Source organism: Scardinius erythrophthalmus, assembly GCF_964197995.2.
Source record: "Scardinius erythrophthalmus genome assembly, chromosome: 4".
In the NCBI taxonomy this organism is placed as follows: domain Eukaryota; kingdom Metazoa; phylum Chordata; class Actinopteri; order Cypriniformes; family Leuciscidae; genus Scardinius; species Scardinius erythrophthalmus.
In genome coordinates, this window is record NC_138224.1 from 6,739,297 (window position 1) to 6,761,999 (window position 22,703).

Consider the following 22,703-nt stretch of genomic DNA (forward strand, 5'->3'; position numbering starts at 1 on the left):
GGATTCCAAGGGCGGGACCTCAGATAGTAAAGTTGATTATTTTAAGGCAAAATTATGCGTAGTTTTTTCAAACAGCGTAACAAAATACAAACCCCTTTAAAGCCCATATTTTATTATTTGTTTGGAAACATCTGAAACATTCCCTGAAAGAAGTATAGTCCACAAACGGTCTTTTGTAAACAAATTTTGCCATTCCCATCATTTCCCCGCCCCAAATTCCTACTCGCCTGTGAAGGGGCGACATTTCTCAAGGAAGCTGAGAGGAAAGTTCCGTGAACAGTGGCGACAAACTTGTAATCAACTTTCTGTTGACAGTAAAACATTCACTTTGAATCACGGTCGAACGAGCCATTTGACGGATACACTATCGCTAACGCTGACAAATAGTCGTTTGTGGAGCCGTTGAAGCGAATGCGCCTCAGTCACGGTTTAGTACAGACGCAGATCGAGGCATGGAAATTATGGATATCGGGGAACCGTTTTTACAATGGGACAAAAATCTCAGCGAATTGTCCGAACCCGGGGAAAACGACATTTTATACAGCAATGTAAGTGGGGATCTTCTCATGGGTCCGTAGCATGATTGCCATCTTTCACTTCGCATGTTTTGATGTGTTGCAACTAGTGTCAGATCATCCAGAACGCATTTAAATAGCTCTAAACCTTATAATTTACAACATTTAGTCATAAAAATAATGTTTATTTGACTTGATCGTTCACTGAGAAACTTTGAATGAGATCTGTACGATTACTAATGTGCCATGGGTTCCACTTGGCTCCAAGGGATAAAGTTCAGATGGTGGAGTTGACTGTATCATAGTGCAGTGCTACACAAAGTAATGGTTTTAACCCATATGGATAAACTCAGAATGTAGGCCTCGAATCTTTGAAGTGTTGTTGCAGGTTATGTAATAATAGGTTTGTGTTCCAACTTCTGCTCAAAGTGGCCTCTACTTGATGGGTAGACTGCTGACTAATTAGGGGGTTCACAGTGGGTAGTTGCAAAGGGAATTTGGTAGTTGGTGCATGTACTTTTTTATTCAACATGAAGATTTTAGTTTAAAATGTATCTGAATTCATAAGGGAAAGTACTTCTTTGGTCTTCTGATGTCTTTTAACTATTATGAACTCACAATAAAATTTAAAAATGTGTTTAAAATGCAAGCAAGTCACTTCGCAGGACGTCAACTTTATGAAAGTAGCCTATTTCATGTCTACTACTCAAATTTATGATATGAACAACACATCGAAGGAGGTTAATTGCACAACTGTGGTAAGTTAAGCAGTTTCTAAGCAGAGATCCCATTACCGGACGAGGCATGTTACTCTTTTCCAGACAGCATCAAAGCAGGCGTTGGAGGTACAACAGTTTGGTGTGTCTGGGATTCAGAAACTGACAGGATCAGGGCGGTAACATACACTTCCATGAGAACTGTATATGCTTTGTGAAGGTTGAGGAATGGTTTACATTCTCCTTCACCTTTAGAACAGAACGAGGTCTTTGTTTAAGCCCCCCCCCCCCAAAACACATACATGCTCCCCCACCTCATTGCTCTCTATGTGCCAGTTCCCCTCACTTTCACTCTTGCTCCCCAGGGTTTGTTGACATGGAATTCCACACAACAACGCAAACTGTTCTCAGTTGGAGCTTTAGGCTCCCCTGAAGCTTACTTTGTGGACTCGGTCTGTTGCATACATCTGTTAACATTATGCATGTTGCATCTGCGCCGTGTCCTTCAGCATTATGAGTCAGCTGCATTGCTGTGGTGTCCCAGGTGACATTCAGATTTGAATTTATGCATAATCTGAAGCCAATCTTCTGACTATATAATATTTGAGGAATGCAAACATGCCCTTTTTATGATTTGCAATTATGTCTTCTTTGTCAAATGGGAAGAACTTGTATAGAGGATGTGTGTTTGTACCTTCCTGCTCTTACTCTTTAAGCAAAGACTCAGACGTCATATCTCAGGTGATTAAAAATAGTAAAAATAACCCAAGGCTCATTCCTCCCTTAAGACAGGGGTTAAGGAGATGCTGAGGGGAGCAGTTCAAGCATCATGATCAGCATTTCTTAATGCTGATAATCACACTGACACGATTAGCCTGGAAAGCACATTATCTCCTGCAGACTGTGGCCTCGTGGCAACCAGATGTACTTACTGAGCAACTCGAAAGCCATTCTTGGTTTATGGCAAATATGAGGAAAGGCATGCTTTAGCAAGAGCATGTGCACTAACCTGTTTATTAGTACTAAAGACAATTGTTAACACCCAGTTCTTGGTTATTTGCATATAACTTGGTTATTTGTCATTTGTCTCATTTGATGATTAATGTTATGATCAGCTGATAACAATATCAGTATAGTAGAACTTCCATAGAAAGAATTTTCATTCAGCCTCATTCAGTAATTATGTTATACAATAGAAATGTCAACTGTTAGTGATTTTGTTGGACTGGTTATACCAGCTCATCCTTTGAGAATCAATTTGATAAATTTTAGCAGGTTTTTTTGTGTTTCATAACATGAAGCTGTTTTTGCATTGATACCAGATTTTAACATTATTTTGTTATGAATGAAATTAAGTACCTTTAATAGATGTATTGCATTGATGTTAACATAAAAAAATAGTTTTCATTGAATTTCCTGCATGGATAACATGACGATATAAAATGACTCATACTCTGAAACACACACAGGCCAACATTCCCTCTCTTTGGTCACACACAATCAGTGATGTTAAACACTGGACTGACGAAGATATCTTAAGAAAATAAGTTGTCTGTCTCGACCGTAGAGGCGGTGTCTGATTGTAAACTCCAGCACAAGAGTCTGGCCTCACATCTGGTTTGTGCTGCTGATATTGTGTTTTTAAGATCTCGTGTGACTGGAACAGACTGAGAGGCTTCAGTGGTCAACTTGTGTCTAACATCATAACAGTTATTTCCATCAAGAGGTTCATCCATTTTAGTTCATGATCTTGTATTGACAATGCAAGAGTCAAGCACTCTGGAAAGTCTCCTCCAGCACATCCCAAAGACTTTCAATGAATTTAAGGTCTGGCCAATTCATGTGTGAAAATGATTCTTCATGCTCCCTCCCAACCATTCGTTCACAATTTGAGCCTGATGAATCTTGATATTGTCATCCTGGAATATGGCCATGATGTGTCTTCCTACACGGTTGTTTAAGAAACGAAAAGCTAAACTATCCATCAGTTAGGGTTAGAAGAACTGTTGGCAAAAATATAACACGCTACACTGTTAGAAAAATCTGTAGAAATTACAGTATTACTGGCAGCTACTTGCCAGTAACTTACTGTAGATTTAAATTGATGTTATTTACTGGAAACAATTTGTTCAAAATTAAATGAACATTAAACATTAACAAGTCTTTATCTTTACAGAATAAAACTAAAATAACATCCTCATGCAAAGCATTCTGGGAACCAAAATCTGAAGGAAAAAAAAACAGAAAAAGGTTGATGAAGATTTCTGGTTCCCAGAATGCTTTGCATTAGATTGTTATTTTATAATTTTATTCTTTAAAGACAAAGACTTGTTAATGTTTAATGTTCATTTAACTTTGAACAAACTGTTGCCAGTAAATAACATAAATTTAAATCTACAGTAAGTTACTGGCAAACAGCTGCAAAACTACAGCAAAAATTTTTACAGTGTAGAAACATAATAATCACTGCAATAATGATCCAATCGTAGACTCTTAAGCATTTAAATCCAAACAGCGACTTGTATATAATACATTCAAGACACTTGACACACGGTGAGATTTGAATGTGTAGTTTTTATACACATAAATAGACTGCATGATGATTTAGGGCATGGCAGTTTATTGACAGCATCCTGGTGTTTAATATGTGTGTGCACAGTGGATAGCATGTCAGGGCAGACTGATCTTGTAGCCCTGAGCTCTCTGACATTTTGATAACATTTGTCACTCAGGAGTCACGTGGTATTCTTTACAGCGCCGTGCTACTGATGACTCAAGCTTTAGTGGAGCGGTCTTGCGGGACGGGAGGGGGACGAGTCTGCTGGCAGGCGGTCTGTAGTGAGAAACCCTCTGTCTCTCTGCTCTCTGTGGGCCGGGTGGACACAGTCTGGGACTGTTCTCCGAGAGGGCAGGGTTTCTGTGAGGCCCGGCGCCCGTCTTTCTTGCAAGCTGCATCATTCTGCGATGCACATTCTTGCTCTTTTGCTCTGAATGGATGGTTTGTATGAGCTGCAACTCGAGCCTGAACCTTCTCTGAGCGCACACATATTCATTACTCATTCATTTTCTTCATCATGATCTTGTGGTTTCACTAGGTCTTGTCTAAGTGCCCCTCGGAGGCCGATCTCTCTTTTTGATTCAAACAATGTATTTTTGGTGGTGGGGAAGTTGTAATGGAGGTGTTGGGATGCGTGAAAGGTTATTAGCTTTGGGAGTATAATGTTGCATGAGAACCTCTATTTTTTTTTTGAGAACAAAGCCACTGATTTTGTTAGTGAGCTGCAAGTTTGGCATTGTAGGCAGTTTTTTTTTTTCCTATTTTATAATTTGTTTTGCAAAATAAAAGGGGAATTGAATGTTCTTGTCCGTTTATATTTTGAAGTATAATATTTTTAGTGTGTGTATATATATAATGTAGTAGATTATAATTTATATTATTTTATTATAATATCATATTATGTTTATATCTTATAAGATATATAAAAAAAAATATAGGCTATATATATGTGTGTGTGTGTTTATATTTGAGAGTTTAATTTATATTATCATATTGTTATTTAAACAGTTGTTTAATACGATTTTAATACATTTAAATTGAATAAACCATCCTTGTAGTAAAGCCTATTTTATATAATCAGGTGAATAAAATGTTACAAATAAAAGGTACTTGACTATTTAATTTTTCAATCTCTTATTATTTTCAATGTGATAAAATCAATCCAAATAATTTAAAAGTCTGACATGAGAACACAAAAAACTGACTCACATTAAATTAATCTAAAGCATTTCAATCTGTATTTGCTGACTTGGTATTATACGTATACATTTCAAACCTAAAATATTTAATGTTAATATATACCATGGTACGGTGGTATGCGTCACTCATTTATGTCATTGCTACTTGTGTATTGGACATAGAGGGAGTCTTTCACTCCATTCAGTTTTACTGTTCCTCCTCTGAAAGAGCAAATAGTGGGTGATCAAGTCTTTCCAATCAATCCAGATTGGATTTTTGTTTTCCGCCGTCACTGCTTGTTTACATCCAGTGCACTTTAAGGTCACTATTGACCAGATGTTGATTACAGAGGAGCCGTTTCCTGGACCCCTGGAGTTCCAGAAGTCGCCGACACCACTGCAGTTTCAGCGCATCACTCTCTGCTGGGGGAAGGGAGGATGGGACGTCCCTGAATATGCAGGATGTGTTCGGTCTTGTTTTGAATTTACAGCACAGTCGCTATCGAGGCCTCTTCCCTGATATAAACTGAAGCCGCAGCTGCGATGGCACGCATTTCACGCTCGGCCCCAACAGTTGAGCACAAGCAGCTTGAACAAGAGCCAAGCGAATTCAAAACACACTCAGAGAGGGTGGAGTGAATCATGGAAAAAGTGATGGACTTCTGGTGGGATTTGTCTTTGGCACAAACAAGATTTGCAATGTGAACTTTAAAATAAGATACACAACTTTTCCCAGAAAAGTCACATTTATTTATATAGCACTTTATACAAGACATTGTTTTAAAGGGTTAGTTCACCCAAAAATGAAAATTCTGTCATTATTTATTCACCCTCATGTCATGAAAGAACCAGTGAGGTTCATTCTCGTGTATTACGCAACACGTTTGAGCTTCTGCAAGAACCAATGAAATTTGTTCTCATGCATCAAGCAAGTACGGTTGAGCTTCTGTTTATGTACACTGGTCAATGTTTATATGCGAATAAAAGCCTAAATTAAATCTGTTCGTTATATAAAGCAATCTAATCAGCTTTATGTGCAACTGCTAAAGGGTACGAAAACCTTTCATATTATATTTTATTACTTTTTTAGATTATTGTCCTTACGCTCTTTTCTCTTTTCCTCTCACATTAATTCATGCCATTTGAATTTCACTCTATCACCTTAATTAATTATGATCTGATTAAGACCTCAAAGTAACTTTATCATTCAACTTTGCCCTACATAGTGATGTAGTTTATTGGGAGTTGAGCTGTTTTGACTCACAGCAGCAGTCATTAAACTCTAAACAAATGTCCAGTAAGAAATTGGGTCAAAAAGACCCTTGTTATCCAGTCAAACAAGGCCACCAGTTTTAATGTACAAAGCATTTAAATAGATCCGTCAACCACCCTGGAGTGTTTTGTTTAAGAGGACAAACAAGCTGGATTTCCTCAAGCCTGTGATAAGTCCTAAGCGCTTCAGTCCAAAGTAAATCAATTTTTAGTGGCTAATATCAGTGAGTCAAGTCCAACAGTGCGTAATGGACAAGGTCCAGCCTCGCGATCGCTGATCTTTGTCTCCTGCAGGTTCAGCTTTCCTCACATCTGTTTTGCTGCTCAGAGTTGCGTCATCTGCATCCAGATTTGGCTTGTAAACTTCCTCTTCCTGCGCACATATTCACGACCCCCTTAAGGGGAAAAAAAATTACAGACCACTGTCGCCACCCCCAAAGTCTCTGTCATCACTGGAGGAGCGGCTTCAACAACTATTCGACTCTCCAGCTGGGCAAAAACTCAGAAACCCTGCCCCCAACTGAAACCACATGTACTTTACACCCATCCAAACTACGGACAAAGAAGCCTTCAGTCCCAGAATCCACCCAACTGGATGCAGGCATTCATAAGTCTTACTCAAACAGCTGGGTATTGTGCACCAAATTTTAGACTTGATTGAAATTTAAACCGCACAATTATTGCGGTTATCTCAAATAATTGCGACTGGCCTAATGAAAATGGACAATCACATTTATTTCTGAGATAATGGAATTTAAATGACGTATAGACTGTGCCGAATGCAGTGCACTTCTTTTCCATTGCCATCTGGTGAAGGAACTGATCCCAAACAGACACTTAGAAGTGATTATTTCTATCCTTGAACCTTAGGAAACCTCACGTCCGTCCTCCTCCAAGTGAGCGGTCTCTTATATTCCTCTTAGAGAGCAGTCGACACCCAGCAATTTTCAGCAATCATCATAATCATCTTATCACACACTGAAGAGTGTCAGATGTAATTGCATATCGCCCATGACTGATGCAGGAATGGCATAATAATATGGTGACTCTGTACAGTCATAACCCCACCATGAGAGAATTCATCAATTTTGCAGTGGAATGGAAATGACTGCTGCAAATGCACATTGAAGATGACAACTATGTTATGTCACCTCTTGATAACTTCACCTCTGCTCAACTGCTGCTCAATGGCGTTTCGTTGCTGCTTCGTTCTACATGGTGCTTGCCGTATAGATGTTTTTGGCTGACGAAGACATTCCAGAAAAGCAGTTCTTTGCCAAATATGGAGTTCAAGCAAGTTCACGAGACATTTTTTGAGAACTGCTTATATGAACACATAGCCTACTTAAAATGTGTTTGGGGTGGGCGGCAGGCTATGTTGGAACACCTGCATGCATTTCTCATGCACGTCCAGACGTTTTCTCACCGAGGTCGGCTGTCCAGACAGAGCTGCTGCTGAGTAACAAAAGTGGAAAATGTAGGACAAGGCATTCCAGAATGGCTTTGTCAATCCTGACTTGTTCTCTCTTTACTTCTTCATGTTGCTTTGTGTATTCATTTAGCTGTTTTCTTTTCTCTCTTTGTTTGTCTGTCTTTGACTTGGCTAACCTCTGGATCTGAGTCAGTCTGTAATTGATCCCATACGCTGGCTTCTCTCCATTTTGATCCCCAACTGCACCGCTTTCCTTCCTAGTTTGCTCAGTTTGCCTCTGTTTAACTCATTTCTCTGACGTGTTTCCTGGAGGCTCTTTTCCAAAAGACAGCATTCTTATGCATCTGTTTATTTGATAGTGTGCGCGAACACAGGCGGTCGACACATGCGCTCTAGAAAGTTTGATCTTTGTCCAGTGTCTGCGCCATTTTTCTACAGAAGTTATGACAGCTAAAAATGTCTTATTGTAATTCTTTTAAACTCTAAATTTAAGAGGCAGGCTTTCCTGTAGCTCAAACATTAGAGCATTGGCGCTAGCAACGCCAAGGTCATAGGTTCGATTCCCAGGGAAAGCAAGAACTGACAAAATGTAAAATGTGTACCTTGAATGCAATGTAAGTCGCTTTGGATTAAAGCGTCTGCCAAATGCGTAAATGTAAATTCTTCATCTTCGGAATAAAAGACTAAATTAAATCCGTTCATCATCGATCGAGGCTCTTCAGAAAATTTCGACTAAATCACTCAATTCACAAGGATTAGTTTTATGATCTCTCTATCAACTTTTTGAAGCGTCAAAGTGTGAGTTGCGTCACTGGAGGGACTGAAATCTCTCAGAAGTGTTTTTCAAAATGTTGCAAAATGTTTTTCAATGGGGTTTTCAAAATGTTCGTGTGTGCCATATATTTGCATGCTTATTAGAGTCATGGATACACTTTGTGTGGGGGAACTTACTGTGATGTACAAAGTTACTGCACATTACTATGAAGAACATTCCAAATAATTATTAATGGCCATCTTTTTCAGTTAGGGTCAGAAGGAAGTTGCATATGTAGACATCAAGTTGTGAATCGACGCAACTCTAGGTCATGTGACAATGACAACATGGTGGATGTAGTACAAATTTAATGTATACTATATAGATCATACTTTTTTAATGGTCACTAAGCAAGTTTCAAACCAAATGTACCTACTATATAGTATGCAATTTCAACACGTTGTGTGCTATATTACTGTCAGTCAACAGCACCAAGCATCATATCCTGCTGTATCAGTTTGTGCTAGTCAAAGCAGCATTGTTTGATCTTATAATCTGCCTTTGTTGGCTGAACTCAGAGACCTGCATATTGCACCATGCGTGACTGTACTATGGATCCTGCTGGTTGTTCACATGAACAGATGCACATAGAGGAGACAGCAGTTGTTTGAGTGTGTGCATCTCAGAGCTGCATTGACCCTCTCCCTGTGGATGAGCTGCCTGGACTCTGACTCATCTGTGCAGATGGAGACCAGTCTGTTGTGATGGAGCTGCTTCCAATTCTATTGCTATAGAATTGCTGTGCTTTGCACAGACACCATTTGTAAGCAATTCAAATCACGCTTGTACAACTTTTAAAGTGTTGTGCTTATCCCAGTGTTTCATTGTAAGTGCATTAAACATGTTTGTTGTTTGTTGTGGTAATCCACAGCGAGTCAAAAATGCTGAACGTGTTGAATTCAGACCATTCCTTCAAACTGCCCCTGAGGAGAAAATCTGAGAGGTTCTGTTGCTGTTAGATTATGGAGGAAACCTGCGTTTAAGTGATTTTATGTGATAAAATGGATGTCTGGAAGGGTTTAAGCCTGTCCAAACCTGTTTGAGGAGTAGGTTACCATACTGAGGTGTGGTAATAAGGGCTGGAATGTACCGATAGGAATGCCAAGGAGATAATGTCTTTTTTGGACCCGAATCAAACCTTCTCATCGGAACGAGCCGTCTGCTTGGAATTACAAAAATAAAATAAGTGAGCAATCAGCTCGGTAAAATTAGTTCACAAATTAAATATATTCTTTAAATTGTTAATGCCTTTAGTTATCTTGGAATAAATGTAGAAATAGAATTGTATTTGGTTCATTTTTTATTTTCTTTTTTTCAATGTAATGTTTATTTAACCATGAAAATGTGGCAACGTTAAGTGTAACTGGGACATTCATTTACATTTGATTTATAAAAAAAGAAACTGAGGACTTTGCCACCTCGTTTCAGACCACCACTGAACGCCACTGTCTGTTCCTCCAGGCGATGGGATCTGATCTTCAAAGAGACCCGCTGATGTTTTATGATTTGCAATTAAGGTCTATTTAACAAGCTGTGGTTTAATGAGCACTCCAATTATTGTTCTTCTTGTGCAGCACTTCACCGAGCTCCTAGATGATCTGTCCCAAGAAGCTTTGCTGGGACAGCTGTTAAGCGACCCGTTCCTGTCCGGGCGTGGAGATGCCATGGACACAGAGGAGGAACTGACCCCTGCATCTCCAGTGCCGCCACACATTCAAGCTGAACACAGTTACTCGCTGTGTGGAGACTCGCGCCCACAGTCGCCCCTTTCCCATCTGCCCGGGGAACCTGGCAGTGATGCTGGTAAGCTTTGGCCAGAATGTGAAATTAGTTTAATTTAGTCTTAAAGTGCTCATATACAAGTTCATAATTTTATTTTGGGGGTCTTTATTTAAATTGAAATGATAAAATTATGTGATTTAGTAAAAGATTGTTTAAAATAAATTGTTTAAAAATATTTCAATTATGTAATTATTGTATAAATTAAATTATTTAAATTAATACGTTTTAATCCCTATTTCATGTCCATTTATTTAATTTTAGGTTAAGCACACATGTAATAAGTAATAAAATAATAAAATCAGTGTATAACAAATGTGACCCTGGATGACAAAACCAGTCACATGGGTCAATTTGTTTGAAATGAGATTTATACATAATCCAAAAGCTGAATAAATAAGATTTCCATTGATTGTATGGTTTGTTAGGATGTGACAATATTTGTCCGAGATACAATTATTTGAAAATCTGGAATGTGAGGGTGCAAAAAAATCTAAATATTGAGAAAATCACCTTTAAAGTTGTCCATTTATGTTCGCGTTTGTGCTGCATTCACTCACAAAAATAAATGTTTTATATATTTACGGTAGGAAATGTACAAAATATCATCATGGAACATGATCTTCATGGAACATGATCCTCATGATTTTTGGCATAAAAGAAAAATAATCGATAATTTTAACCCATACAATGTATTGTTGGCTATTGCCACTAATAAACCCGTGTGACTTGTGACTGGTTTTGTGGTCCAGGGTCACAAATATGCATGGATAAAAATTTATAAATGTGCATTGTATGAAACCACACATTTATACATGTGCTGAAGTAACCGCATGATGAAATCTTAGAAATAATTGCAGGACTGAAATTAGGCATTTCTGTTTGAGAGATGAACTCTCTTCGGAGTGGACTTTGTGCTTTGTAAATTTGCTGATTGTTTACATGGACAAACAGCTGAACAGCACACTAAAGAAAAGGTCAAATCAAATAAAAGCTCAATAGTCGCCCTTTAAATGCAAATAGTTTCACATGTAAATGTTTTATTAGGTGATTCAGACAATGACGAGTGGCCCATGGAGCAGGAAGATAAAGGGCTGAAGATGGAACCCCTCTTGTGTGACCCACCCGTCCTGCTGCCCACCCTGACCCTCACCCTGACCCCCGAGGGTCCCGCGTCTGAGCCTGTGACTGACACCAGCGACCCCACCCTGTCTCGGACCCTCCCTCAGGCCGCACAGGTTAAGCCGCTCAATATGAGCATGACAACACCCATATAGTCAGTGCTTGAATGGACCGAAGTGCTGATTTATGTGTGTTGTTGCAGGTGAAAGAGGGCAGTGAGAGTTTCAACCCTCAGATTAAGCTGGAGCCACACGAGGTCGATCAGTTCTTAAACCTCTCATCCAAAGGTAAAACACCGTTTCAGACAATTTTGTGTTATAGCTCTGAAAATAAAGATCACTGTTAATAGTATCAAGTCAATTATTAATACAAGATATAATGTACACTGTAAAATTTTTTGGAAACTGACACTTACATATTGGCTCAATAAAAGTCCTATATCCAAAAAAACTGTATGTGTATGCGAGAATTCAAATGCGTATTGATTCGCGAGCGGAGCAGAACCAGCCGGGGCTGAAGACCGAAACAAACGTTCCCGAGAGAATACAGATATTCATCGTCACAAGTTTCAAGACGTTTTGGTGAGTATTGAGCACTGAAATTATTCTCCACAGTTTTGCTTTAGGACCCTGTAGGAAGTTTAAAAGGCATTTATTTAGCTGTAGCGAGTTCATGCATTCATTGGTTTCATGATTGTGTTTTTCTGGATACCACATAATTATCTGATGGTATGTCTAAAATACTGTTTGATCGACTTCTGAGATGTAGTTTGTGTGATGTGTGTGCCATGCGACCATGCTGTTAGATTGCAGTTGCCGTCTGCCTCTTTCAAGGCTTTTTACCTATTAAAATAACACACGTCAAGCTTGTGATTTTCATATTCATCTGTTTATTTTTTTATCGCTCGTGTCAGCAGCTTTAAGCAGTCCTGAAAAGCTGGATATATTTACATACCACAAAATCTACATCGACTGACTGTCTCATCCTCATTATTATAATTACGTAACTTCTGTTCTGTCACTTGCCAGATGTGATGCGGGGGAACTTTGTCATTAATGTTAGTTTTTATTTCTATTTGCAGGTTTTTAATTTATGCAGTCCTGCTTTTGAAAGTTTCCTTCACCACTTCAAGACATCCTGTTACTTCTGAAGACTTCTTGAATGTATTCAGTGTTTTTCCTTATTTAAAATAAGGTATTTTCACCAAATATCATGTTGGAATTGATTTGTTAATAAAGTGATGTGATAAAATGACAACCCTGTTGTCTGTGTTCTGTATTTTGCTTAATGTATTAAGGTTTTTCACTCATTTTTCTCTTGGGACAGTGAGAAATTATTTAATTGGACCAACAATGAATTTTTCAATTGGCTCAACATATTATTTATGATTTTAATTCACGGAAATTTAATTAGGCCAATTGAAACATTTGAAACTGAATTGCATATAACATATTGAAACATTTAGATATGACCAGTCTCTTAGAAAATTTAGATTTGGACAGGTCTCACATTTTTTAGAGTGTACATGGTCATTATCATAAACAAGGTGATCTTTTTCAATAATGACCTGCTGACTGTACATTATCACACACTTGTACACTTCCAATTATTATTATTATAATTTTTTTTAATAAATACATTAATTTTAATAATTTAAATGATATACTTATTTGAGAAGAAAAAAATATGTATTAAATGTACTTACCAAAACAATAAACATGAAATACTGATTTTAGTTTCAAATAATTTAATTGTACTAATTGAAATTATTTTAATAATTTTAGCAATCATTTAATATTTTTTAAAATAATTTATGTTAGTTATTTGAAATCTAAAACTCCTGTGTACTTATAGAAATAACAAATTAAGGGATATGAAATATTGATTTTAGTTTTTAATTATTTTATTTAAATTATTTAAATATTTTAATTTAAATAAATTTAATTTTAGTTATTTGAGAACAAGACGAATTATGTGTGTACTTACAGAATTTTTTTTTTAAATAAAATCTATTTTAAAATAAAATAATTTAATTTTAATCATTTAAATATTTAAATTTAAATGATAATTTAATCACACAAAAATCGAAATAGTTTATCTTATTATTTGAATACAAAAAGATATATTACACATGTGAAACAAGATTTCAGAGTGATACAGAAGACATGAATATAGCACAGCTATGCAGAAAATTCATATATTACAAATATTTGGCCACAGAATGCTATGATTGACCAATCAGAATCGATCTGTAATGCTTTTCTCCAGGCCTGGAGTCTCTGCACATGCCGCCCACTCCTCCCAGCTCTCACGGCAGCGACTCTGAGGGAAGTCAGAGCCCTGTCCACCCCTGTGCCCCCGCCAGCCCCACACAGACCCCCGCTGTCCTCAAGGTGGCGCCACGAGCCCCTTCTTCCCTCTCCAACTCTCCTCTGCTGACGGCACCCCATGTGAGTACCACCAAATCTTGTTAATTGTTAGATTTTATTCAAGAAGATGGTCAAGCGACCTCCTCTGGCCTCTTCTGACAGAAACTGCAGGGCTCAGGTCCTCTCCTGCTCACTGAGGAGGAGAAACGCACGCTCATTGCTGAAGGATACCCGGTGCCCACCAAGCTGCCGCTGTCCAAGGCCGAGGAGAAAGCGCTGAAGAAGATTCGCAGAAAGATCAAGAACAAGGTTAGTGTCAGACTTCAGCCGTGTGTAAAGACAATGCATAATAGTACTAAATTTAATATCCAAGACACTAACACTCATGAATTTCCCTTTGTCAGATTTCAGCACAAGAGAGCCGCAGGAAAAAGAAAGAGTACATGGATGCTTTAGAAAAGAAGTAAGTCTGATTTGATCACGATCACATTATAATTGTAGCATTAAGTATGAAGTTTAAGGCTGATGTTTCTAAAAGTCAACGTGAAATCAAAACGGACTCTGTTTACTTTTTAAATACATAATGAATGTTCATATTATTGTGAATGATTCATCTCTGCACATTATTCCAATTTCTATTCATTTGTATAAAGTATTATCTTGCTCCACTTCTGAAACCAGTGCTTTTTTTCCCCTTCTCATTAATAAAAGTAAAATGGGTTGCAAATCCAGTTTCACGTTTCAGGGATTTACAAGTGAAATATTTGAGTTGCTACATGAAACCAAGGACTTAAGATATAAAAAGATGGTGCACTCATATTACTATGAACGGGAGAAAGTGCAATATTGCGGAACAAGTCCCGCCTTCTACATAAAAGAGTCATCGCATCACTGCAGCTGGCTTTAGATATACTGTATAAAAACAGTCAGTGTTTTGAGACGCACTCTTAGGACTTGCCGATGCACATTGGCTGCTCCAGGCTAAAAAGAAAGCTTTTTAACGCTATAAGAAATGCTGATATGAAATGTTTTTTAATTGTGAGTTCGGCTACCATTTTTGGAGATTTCAGGATTCCCCTATTTAAGTAGATAGGACTTGGTCTTGGATGCCTGAAATAGCTGTCCGGAGGCGTTGCAAATACGGCCTACAGACTTTCCTTGAACGGGACTTTTAAGAAACTCATGTGACATTGCAATACCCTCTCCGTCCACAGGGTGGAGACATGCTCCAGCGAGAACAATGAGCTACGCAGGAAAGTTGAAACACTTGAGTGCACCAACAAGTAAGACCCTCACACCTTTCCATTTATATACACTAGTACACCTTAAGGTGATCATTACATTATTTTCTAGTCATTTATTTTCGCACTTTGTATCCTTTGCTGGTTGATTTTTCAGTGATTAATTATAAATCATATGCAAACTGATTAGTATTGATTATGTAAATGTGTGTGTCTCAGGTCTCTGCTGCAGCAGCTGCACTCACTGCAGGCGGTGGTGGCAGGAAAGGTCCCGCGGTCCTGCCGGGTGACGGGCACCCAGACCTCCACATGCCTCATGGTGAGAGCTTCCTGGTGTGTGTGTGTGTGTGTGTGTGTGGGAGAGTGAGGGGGAGGAAGACGAATGCAAACACAAACAGAAGCATTGCTATTTAGATAAAGCTTGTAATGTTCTTGTGCAGGTGGTGGTTCTGTGTTTCTCCGTGTTCTTGGGGAGTTTCTACCAAGGCCTGAGCCCCTGCTCCTCTATCACCAAAACAGGCCTGACCAGAGAGATCTCCATACAGGAGTCATACACTGCGACAGGTGCGCATGCTACGATTGTGCTGGAGCACACGAAACATGGACGTGAAATATTGAATTGAGTTTTAAATCATTTTTTTTTATTTTTTTTATTATTGAAATAAATTAGTTTTATTTAAAACATAGTTTTGCGATATGAGGTATTTGAGGAAAAATACTTATTATATGTGTACTTGCAAAAGAAGTCATGGTCATGAAATAGTTGGCTATAAGTTTTATTACACTTATTACAGACTTATTACACATGTAGCCTACTTACAAAAAATGCACATATATATATAATAGATTAATAAAATATTTTAAATTGTTATTTTTATATCAGTTAAAATCAGTAATTATCTTCAAATTTTACACATCAGTAGAGGATGTTTATTTGTTGCCTAAAGTAATTTATTTATTAATTATTTAAATAATTAATAAATAATAAAAATAATAATAAAAATAATAAAAATACTTATTTTACATGTACAAAAAATAAATGAACATGTTATATATATACAGTATATATATATATATATATATATATATATATATATATATGCACACACATACATACACATACATTAATATCAATAAAATCAATAATGATCTTTAAAGATGCGCCTTACGTTTGAAAATTTCAACTTTTTTAAATGTATAATGATATGCAAATCTTTTACACATATCAGTTGTCCGAGGCTGTTTATTTGGTGTCTAAAATTTCGATATAACAAGTGCCGCTTGTGTTTATTGCAATCCGTCCTGTAATTTGCTCATTATTCTCTGTCCTCGCTGACTAATGAATAGAGGAATGGCTGTATTTGGATCCATATTAAGAGGCTGTAGTCGGCTGAGCCCCACTCTTGAGCTTCTGAGAGTCATTATCAGTGGTTGAGTGGGGCAGTAATTATCATGCTTTTAAAAGCAGAGCGATCAGTTCATCATCGCTGATCTCCGATCTCCCTCCATCACGTTTCTCCCACGCATGTTATTCAGTTAATGCATCGCTCGAACAAAACGCCACTGACTTAAGACTAGAACTAATAAAAGAGATGCTCTCTTGATTTCAGGCTTTGATATTAATATCCATCTCAGGTGATCCAATCACAAATGCTCAGCCCAGACATTTTCGCAGGGCTGCCAACTTTGCACACGGATGAAGTCTTTTCTCACGCAGAGAAAATTCGCGAAGCAAAGAGGACACTGACATCGACAGACTATACAGAGCTGGTTACTTTTGATATGAAATATGATTCTAATTTTATTACGAAATTCAAACAAGACCGTTTTGGCGTTTGTAAATGTGACGTAAACCAATCATCTCTTATACTATTTACTAGTTAATAGTAAATGAACACCAATGAACAATAGGTATGTTAAAAGATACAGTACAACTTACCGAAATGTATATGCCTCATACATAATATTGATCAATATTCGATTCAACTGTGGAAAGGGGTCAAGAAAACAGCTGGAGAATAATGTCACATAACTACATTTAGGCTTCCTCAGGAAAGCCATTAAATGACCATGCATGTTAGTTGGCTAGGAAAATTAGCTATTTTGCTAAATATGTGCACATATTTATTATATTTTTTACTTGTATCGTTAAAATATTATAAAGTTGTTATTATGCTAAAAAAAAAAAATTAAGTTGTTATTTTTAAGCTTTAATAGTAAGTCATTTTTTTCTTGAGAAAAATTAACATGTATCTACCCGTATACCTTATTTATCCAGAAGAATCAACATTGAATCAAGATCGGAATCAAATGACAAGAATTCAGTTGAAGTCGTGAACTTTGTGTCAAGCAATAAAAAAACAGTAGCCAACAGTAAAGTCATTTTACCATGTAAACATTGTAACATGTCACTAAAGTAAGCTTAATACAATTCTGTTGAATTATCAAATGTTTTAACAGCTCAATTGCATCTTTATTTGTGATTAGAACCATGAAGATGTTCGTTCTTTCCACAGTGAAGTCCCGGAACCTGCTGAGCATTCAGGAGCACGGGGGTCTGGACGACCCCCATTTTGTCGGGTTGGGCGGGGAATATCCTGAACAAGCTGATGTCATGGCGGCTTGGCGCTTAGAACAGCAGCACAAACAGGAACAGACGGAGCTGCGTGAAACGGAGCCCCGCCCACTTTTACCCAACACCAATGAAACGCACGCGCAAAAGGCGATTCTTATAGACCTGCACTCTCACAGGTAAATCATAAAATTACAGATTTTAAGCACAAAAAAAGTACAAATCGGACAAAAAGACAAAGGTGCAAGATGGATTTAGTGATAGAAAGAACTACAATCCCTTGATGCTTTTGCAAAACAATGGAGAAATATAAAACTACTCATTTACAAATGTTGATTATATACATATATAACAATATATTTGAAGTTTAATGCAAAATATTCATATATACGAACATTTAAGTATTTTGAGAACGTAGGGAGATCGACTTGATTACATTCGCAGTGCTTCATGCGAGTGGGCGGAGCTAAAGAGTTAATTTGGCTTGTGTTGATTTTTTTTGACTCTCTGATTGGTGTAATTTCCTGTACAGCATCATGGGTAATGTAGTTTTTCTCAGGAGAAAATGCCATCGATTAACAACCTTGTAGCTCACAGTAGTTCTGTCTTTGAAGGTTTACAAGTTATTGTTCACTAAGGGGAGTTTTTCCCCTCCGGAACCCGACTGTTGCACTCTATTGCATTTCGCACTTTCTGCCATTCATAGTAATACGAGTGCACCGTCTTTGTATATCTTTGGTGTGGATGTAAAACAATCTGTTTATTTCGGCAGGTCTGATAAGTGGTCAAACGAGACCGCTAAAGTCATACAGTTGGAGAGGACCGTCAACGAGACATCGTGAGATCCGGCTGGTCCTCCTCCACGTCTCCTCTTCCTCTCCCCTGCAACGGCGGGCCGATAGGCTCTGTATTTATAGATATACTATATACTTAAAGTATTGTTTTACTTAGAAGTCCTTTTTTTTTTTTTTTTTATAAATACGAAAAACCCCAAAATGTATTTTTATTCCATTACAGCAGTATATCAAATTTTGATACTTCAAGTACACTGTTTTTTCAATATTTTCATCCATTTTTTTTTATATGCTTTGAATTTTTGTTTTAATATTTTTTGCCTATTTGCCCCATGCTACTGAGAATATGTGTAGTTAATATATTGAATTCACACGATGTAGCATGTCAATTATCAAAACTACGTTCTCTTCAGGCATCCAAAGATTCATAAAAAAAAAAACTCTAATCGGACTGTATTAAAAAATGGAATAAAAATAATAGGCTGTGTTTACAGTATGAAGATGGCAATTTTCCAAAGCATTTAAAAACGTCTGAATATGTAAATATTTGCAGTATCCTCTATTGTAATATGGAGGAAGTATGTTGGGAGAGATATGAATTAATGTGATTGATATCAGAGGAGATGTTTGTCATTGAGGGCAATAAAAGAGGGACAATATGGACATGACATGAAAAGGACAGACGCTCTCCAGCCCATAGTCCCTCGTATGACGTTGCCCTCTTTTATTTGGTTTAAGGTCTTTAAAAGGACAGATGGCCCTTTTTGTCTCTGGCTGGCCACCACCCAAACCCACGTCTGCGCTCTTCTGGGAGTAAAGGATGCTCGCTGACAATTCTAGCGTTCTCTTGCCCAGATATGAACGGTTTTGACAACCTGAGTCCTGAGCGATCTGCATCCGGGCATGTGATGGACTCCCTTGCACTGTGTTTCCCGTAGAATCGATCTCTTATTTATTCTTTTTAGCATGCCTGCGATCCTTTTATCCTGTAAACGAGAGCATTTTGAAGGAGACGGTTTTGTCCTGATGTGATGCATTTCAGATGCAATGTCCATGCTTGGTGTGTTTCCTCTGTATTTGGTGTAATGAGTGATTTATGACTGCAGTCTTAATTATGTTACATATTCTTTGCATCACAATACAATTTCAGGCTCTTAAAAATGATCTTCCTGAAATCACTCTTGCCTTGTTTTTTTCCTGTTTTCTGCACATCAAATAAATATTTTCCTTAGTAAAAGCATTATAAATCATGTGTCTGAGCCGTCATTTTGCTGCTTTTATTAAAATATTACATTAGCCAGATTTATTTATTTGTGTGTCTCACTTGGACGTTGAGTGGAGTTAAGTATGTCTAGAGAGAGATGTTTTTATGTCATCATATGACTACTCTGATGCCTGACTATTAATTATTTTCATTGAGACTGGCTCTGCATTACAATTTTCCTATCCGTGAGGGTTTTATGCGAAAGAAAGGTGTTTTCTGCTCATCAGAGAGCTCAGATGATCTTCTTCATACCTTAAATCACATTAGCCAAATTGAATTAGAAGAAAAATGCATGTTCTCTTCTTCAGACTCTCATGACTTCTTGTTTCATATCTTGCCGATAAACTCACATTGCTCAATTTAAAGAGCAGTGAAGGTCTGTAGTGTTGTGGGTCTTTTTATTAGCAAACATCTTGTGTTTACCTTTGCATAAATGTGTTGTGTCCTGTGTACATATCGAGACAAACACTGAAAAAATATTAATGATTTAGGCTAATGTGATAATATTACAATAATATTAACATACAGTATTTTTCTGTCCAATCAAATGCGGGGGCGTGACCAAAATAATAATAATATACGATTCAGTGAGATAATACTATAATAATATCTTTTCCGTTGTAACAAATGTTAGGGGGCGTGGTCAATATGATAACATTTATACCCTATGATGTGATAGGCTATTATTATAATAACACTGGCATCCAGTGCTTTTCTGTCAAATCAAATACTTGGGGCCTGACCAATATTGTGTTAAGGAATTAATAAATTCGAATAGCTTTGCCGTCGTAACAAATGTTAGTGGGCGTGGCGAATATTATAATATAAATGGTTATGTAAATATTATGAAAATATTAATAATATTAATGGTTAATTGTAGTTTTGAATAAAAAAAATACAAGTGCCGTAAATCTAAAATATCTATATCTATATATATATTTTATTTTTTTTTTTCTCCTTATCGCGTCTCTTCCTGTCTGAACAAAGAGGTTTGTATTCACAATCAGGTCCGGTTTAAACCCCCGTGTAAACACGACTTCTGCGTCTCGTCTCAGTCAGTCGGTCTCTCAGACAGTGGACACGACACAGAGATCACCACGCATTTACACTCGTGCGCGCGCCTGAGTGTCCAGTCGGAGACCCTCTGCCCTACTTTTAATGCCCGATGCTGCGCGAGGACGATGAGGAGGCAAATCCCAGAATGTCCTCGAGGATGGATGCAGCTGTTGTTGTAGTTCCGCTGGATAGAGTTGCGCGGATCGTGCATGCGCTTGAGTAAATAGATAGATAGATAGATAGATAGATAGATAGATAGATAGATAGATAGATAGATAGATAGATAGATAGATAGATAGATAGATAGATAGATAGATAGATAGATAGATAGATAGATAGATAGATAGATTTACTCATCCCATAGATAGATATATATTATTCATCCCATGAGGGACATCGGAGGACACATTTGGAAGGAATTTTAAGCACCGGAGGAGAGAGAGGGGGTCCACTCAGTGCCGACCGGAGCATGATGGACCCCCTGGCCGACAGACGCGCACCTCAGGCGGAGCGCAGCAGCAGAGGAGCTGCCGGTGGGGAATCAGCGGACGATCAGGCACGAGGCTGCCGGAGAAACGCGGCGATGAGCGGCAGCGAGAGTCTGGGCAGCTTCGCCGACATGGAAGACTCGCTGGAGGATAAACTCAAAGGTCTGGCGTTCAGGAAACAGATCTCGTATAGGTAAATATGCAGCTTAATTCATATCTTCGCGTTTGTGTACAGCACTGCATATTAGTGCACGTATTTCACCACCATATGGAGCGGTAAAACATGTCAGATGGTTTGTTTGTGTTGAGCGTTACTCCTTGTGTTTAACAATGCAAACCCCATTTGTTGTGCAAAGCAACACTCACCCACCTAAATAACAGAAGATGAAATGTACAACGATGTCGATTTTATTAGTATGAGAACAAGTGCATTAGGGGTATGGTCGTAAATGTATTGCATTATGTTGGAAAGGTTTTGATGCACTTCATCATGATCACGGTGATATCCTATGTATATTGTCGTTTGGCCTGCTATTGATTTGCCAGCAGGATTTAATTGTGTTTTCCTCTTGCACATGAAACCCTTGGGCAATCAGACAGGCACTTGCATTGAATTGTTTAATTGACATTTGATCTGTATCAAAAATGACTATACAGAGCAATGCATAGCTGTCTGGTGATGCATTTGGCATCCGCCGAGATAGAGAGACAGATTCCCCAATGTCAGAGGCAGAAACGACATGCTTTGACATATTAAAGGGTTAGTTCACCAAAAAAATCAAATTCTGTCAATAATTACTCACTTCCAAACCTGCAGTGCATAACAACAAGTATCTAGTGCATCCTAAAGCCCTCTTTTTGGAATTGATCAGTTAGGCTACTTTTGCTTCTCTTGTTTTATCTTCCCTGAAACTGTTTTAGTGTAGACCTTGTAAAGGCATTGAAAACATCTAAATCTAATCTTATTTTGGATGCATTGATCATGTTGGACATGATTGGTCCTTCCAGATCAGTGTAAGGATTGAGACGTATCGACAGCACTGGTTTCGTGCTGAAACATCAGCTGATCAGGCCTCGTCATCATCACTTTGTAATGTACCTGATACCTTTTGATACCCGAAGGGCTGTAACTGATGTGAATCATGCAGAGACGTGAGAACTTGCCTGCTCTTCTCTTCTGATTTGACCTCCCCCTCCTCCGTTTTCCACCTGTCAGTGGAGGAGGGTCACTGCCACCCTCACTTCTCCTTCAGAGTCTTAAGGTCAACCTCCTCCGAGCAGATCAATCCTCCGCTCACAGTTATGGCCAGTCTCTGAAGAAATGATCAAAGCTGTCCTTTCTTTTGTAGGAGCGATCTATATCCATCTAATTCAGATAAGACCCATGAAACCCAACCACACCACCAGTAAAACAAACAAACACAAGCCAACACGGCCTAAAATGCGATGTCTTGGATAAATGTGTCTTGTTCAGCTTTTTAAGCAAAGGCTCTAAAAATGGAAGCTTTGAAGTTGCCAAAGACACAAACAGGCA

General features: G+C 38.0%; 2 protein-coding genes across 9 annotated transcripts in view; both read left to right on the plus strand.

The window, feature by feature from the left end:
- Positions 1 to 7: 7 nt before the first annotated feature.
- creb3l2 (cAMP responsive element binding protein 3-like 2) lies at positions 8 to 19,660 on the plus strand. Its single transcript, XM_081362865.1, has 12 exons — positions 8 to 548; positions 10,059 to 10,287; positions 11,311 to 11,501; positions 11,588 to 11,672; positions 13,654 to 13,835; positions 13,917 to 14,063; positions 14,159 to 14,217; positions 14,969 to 15,037; positions 15,215 to 15,314; positions 15,436 to 15,559; positions 17,512 to 17,746; positions 18,340 to 19,660. The coding sequence occupies exons 1-12, from the start codon at positions 453 to 455 to the stop codon at positions 18,407 to 18,409; spliced, it is 1,587 nt and encodes a 528-aa protein (XP_081218991.1). The 5' UTR covers positions 8 to 452; the 3' UTR covers positions 18,410 to 19,660.
- A 942-nt stretch (positions 19,661 to 20,602) lies between these two features.
- Positions 20,603 to 22,703, plus strand: part of dgki (diacylglycerol kinase, iota) — a gene marked incomplete at its 5' end in the record, with an annotated part of 44,182 nt that continues 42,081 nt past the window's right edge. For 2 of the 8 annotated variants that reach the window (XM_081364214.1, XM_081364211.1), the window contains one exon: positions 20,679 to 21,362. In XM_081364214.1, coding sequence (XP_081220340.1) covers positions 21,151 to 21,362 — 212 coding nt within the window. Of the gene's footprint in view, positions 21,363 to 22,703 lie in introns of all 8 variants that reach the window. The other 6 variants (XM_081364215.1, XM_081364210.1, XM_081364216.1 and 3 more) reach the window with 6 other exon arrangements.

Excerpts from the sequence above, each read along its gene's own strand:
- creb3l2 (XM_081362865.1), top strand. The coding sequence starts at position 453 with ATGGAAATTATGGATATCGGGGAACCGTTTTTACAATGGGACAAAAAT. Across the intron at positions 13,836-13,916 it reads CTCTGCTGACGGCACCCCAT|AAACTGCAGGGCTCAGGTCC; the intron begins GTGAGTACCACC and ends CTCTTCTGACAG. Across the intron at positions 15,560-17,511 it reads GGAGTCATACACTGCGACAG|TGAAGTCCCGGAACCTGCTG; the intron begins GTGCGCATGCTA and ends TTCTTTCCACAG.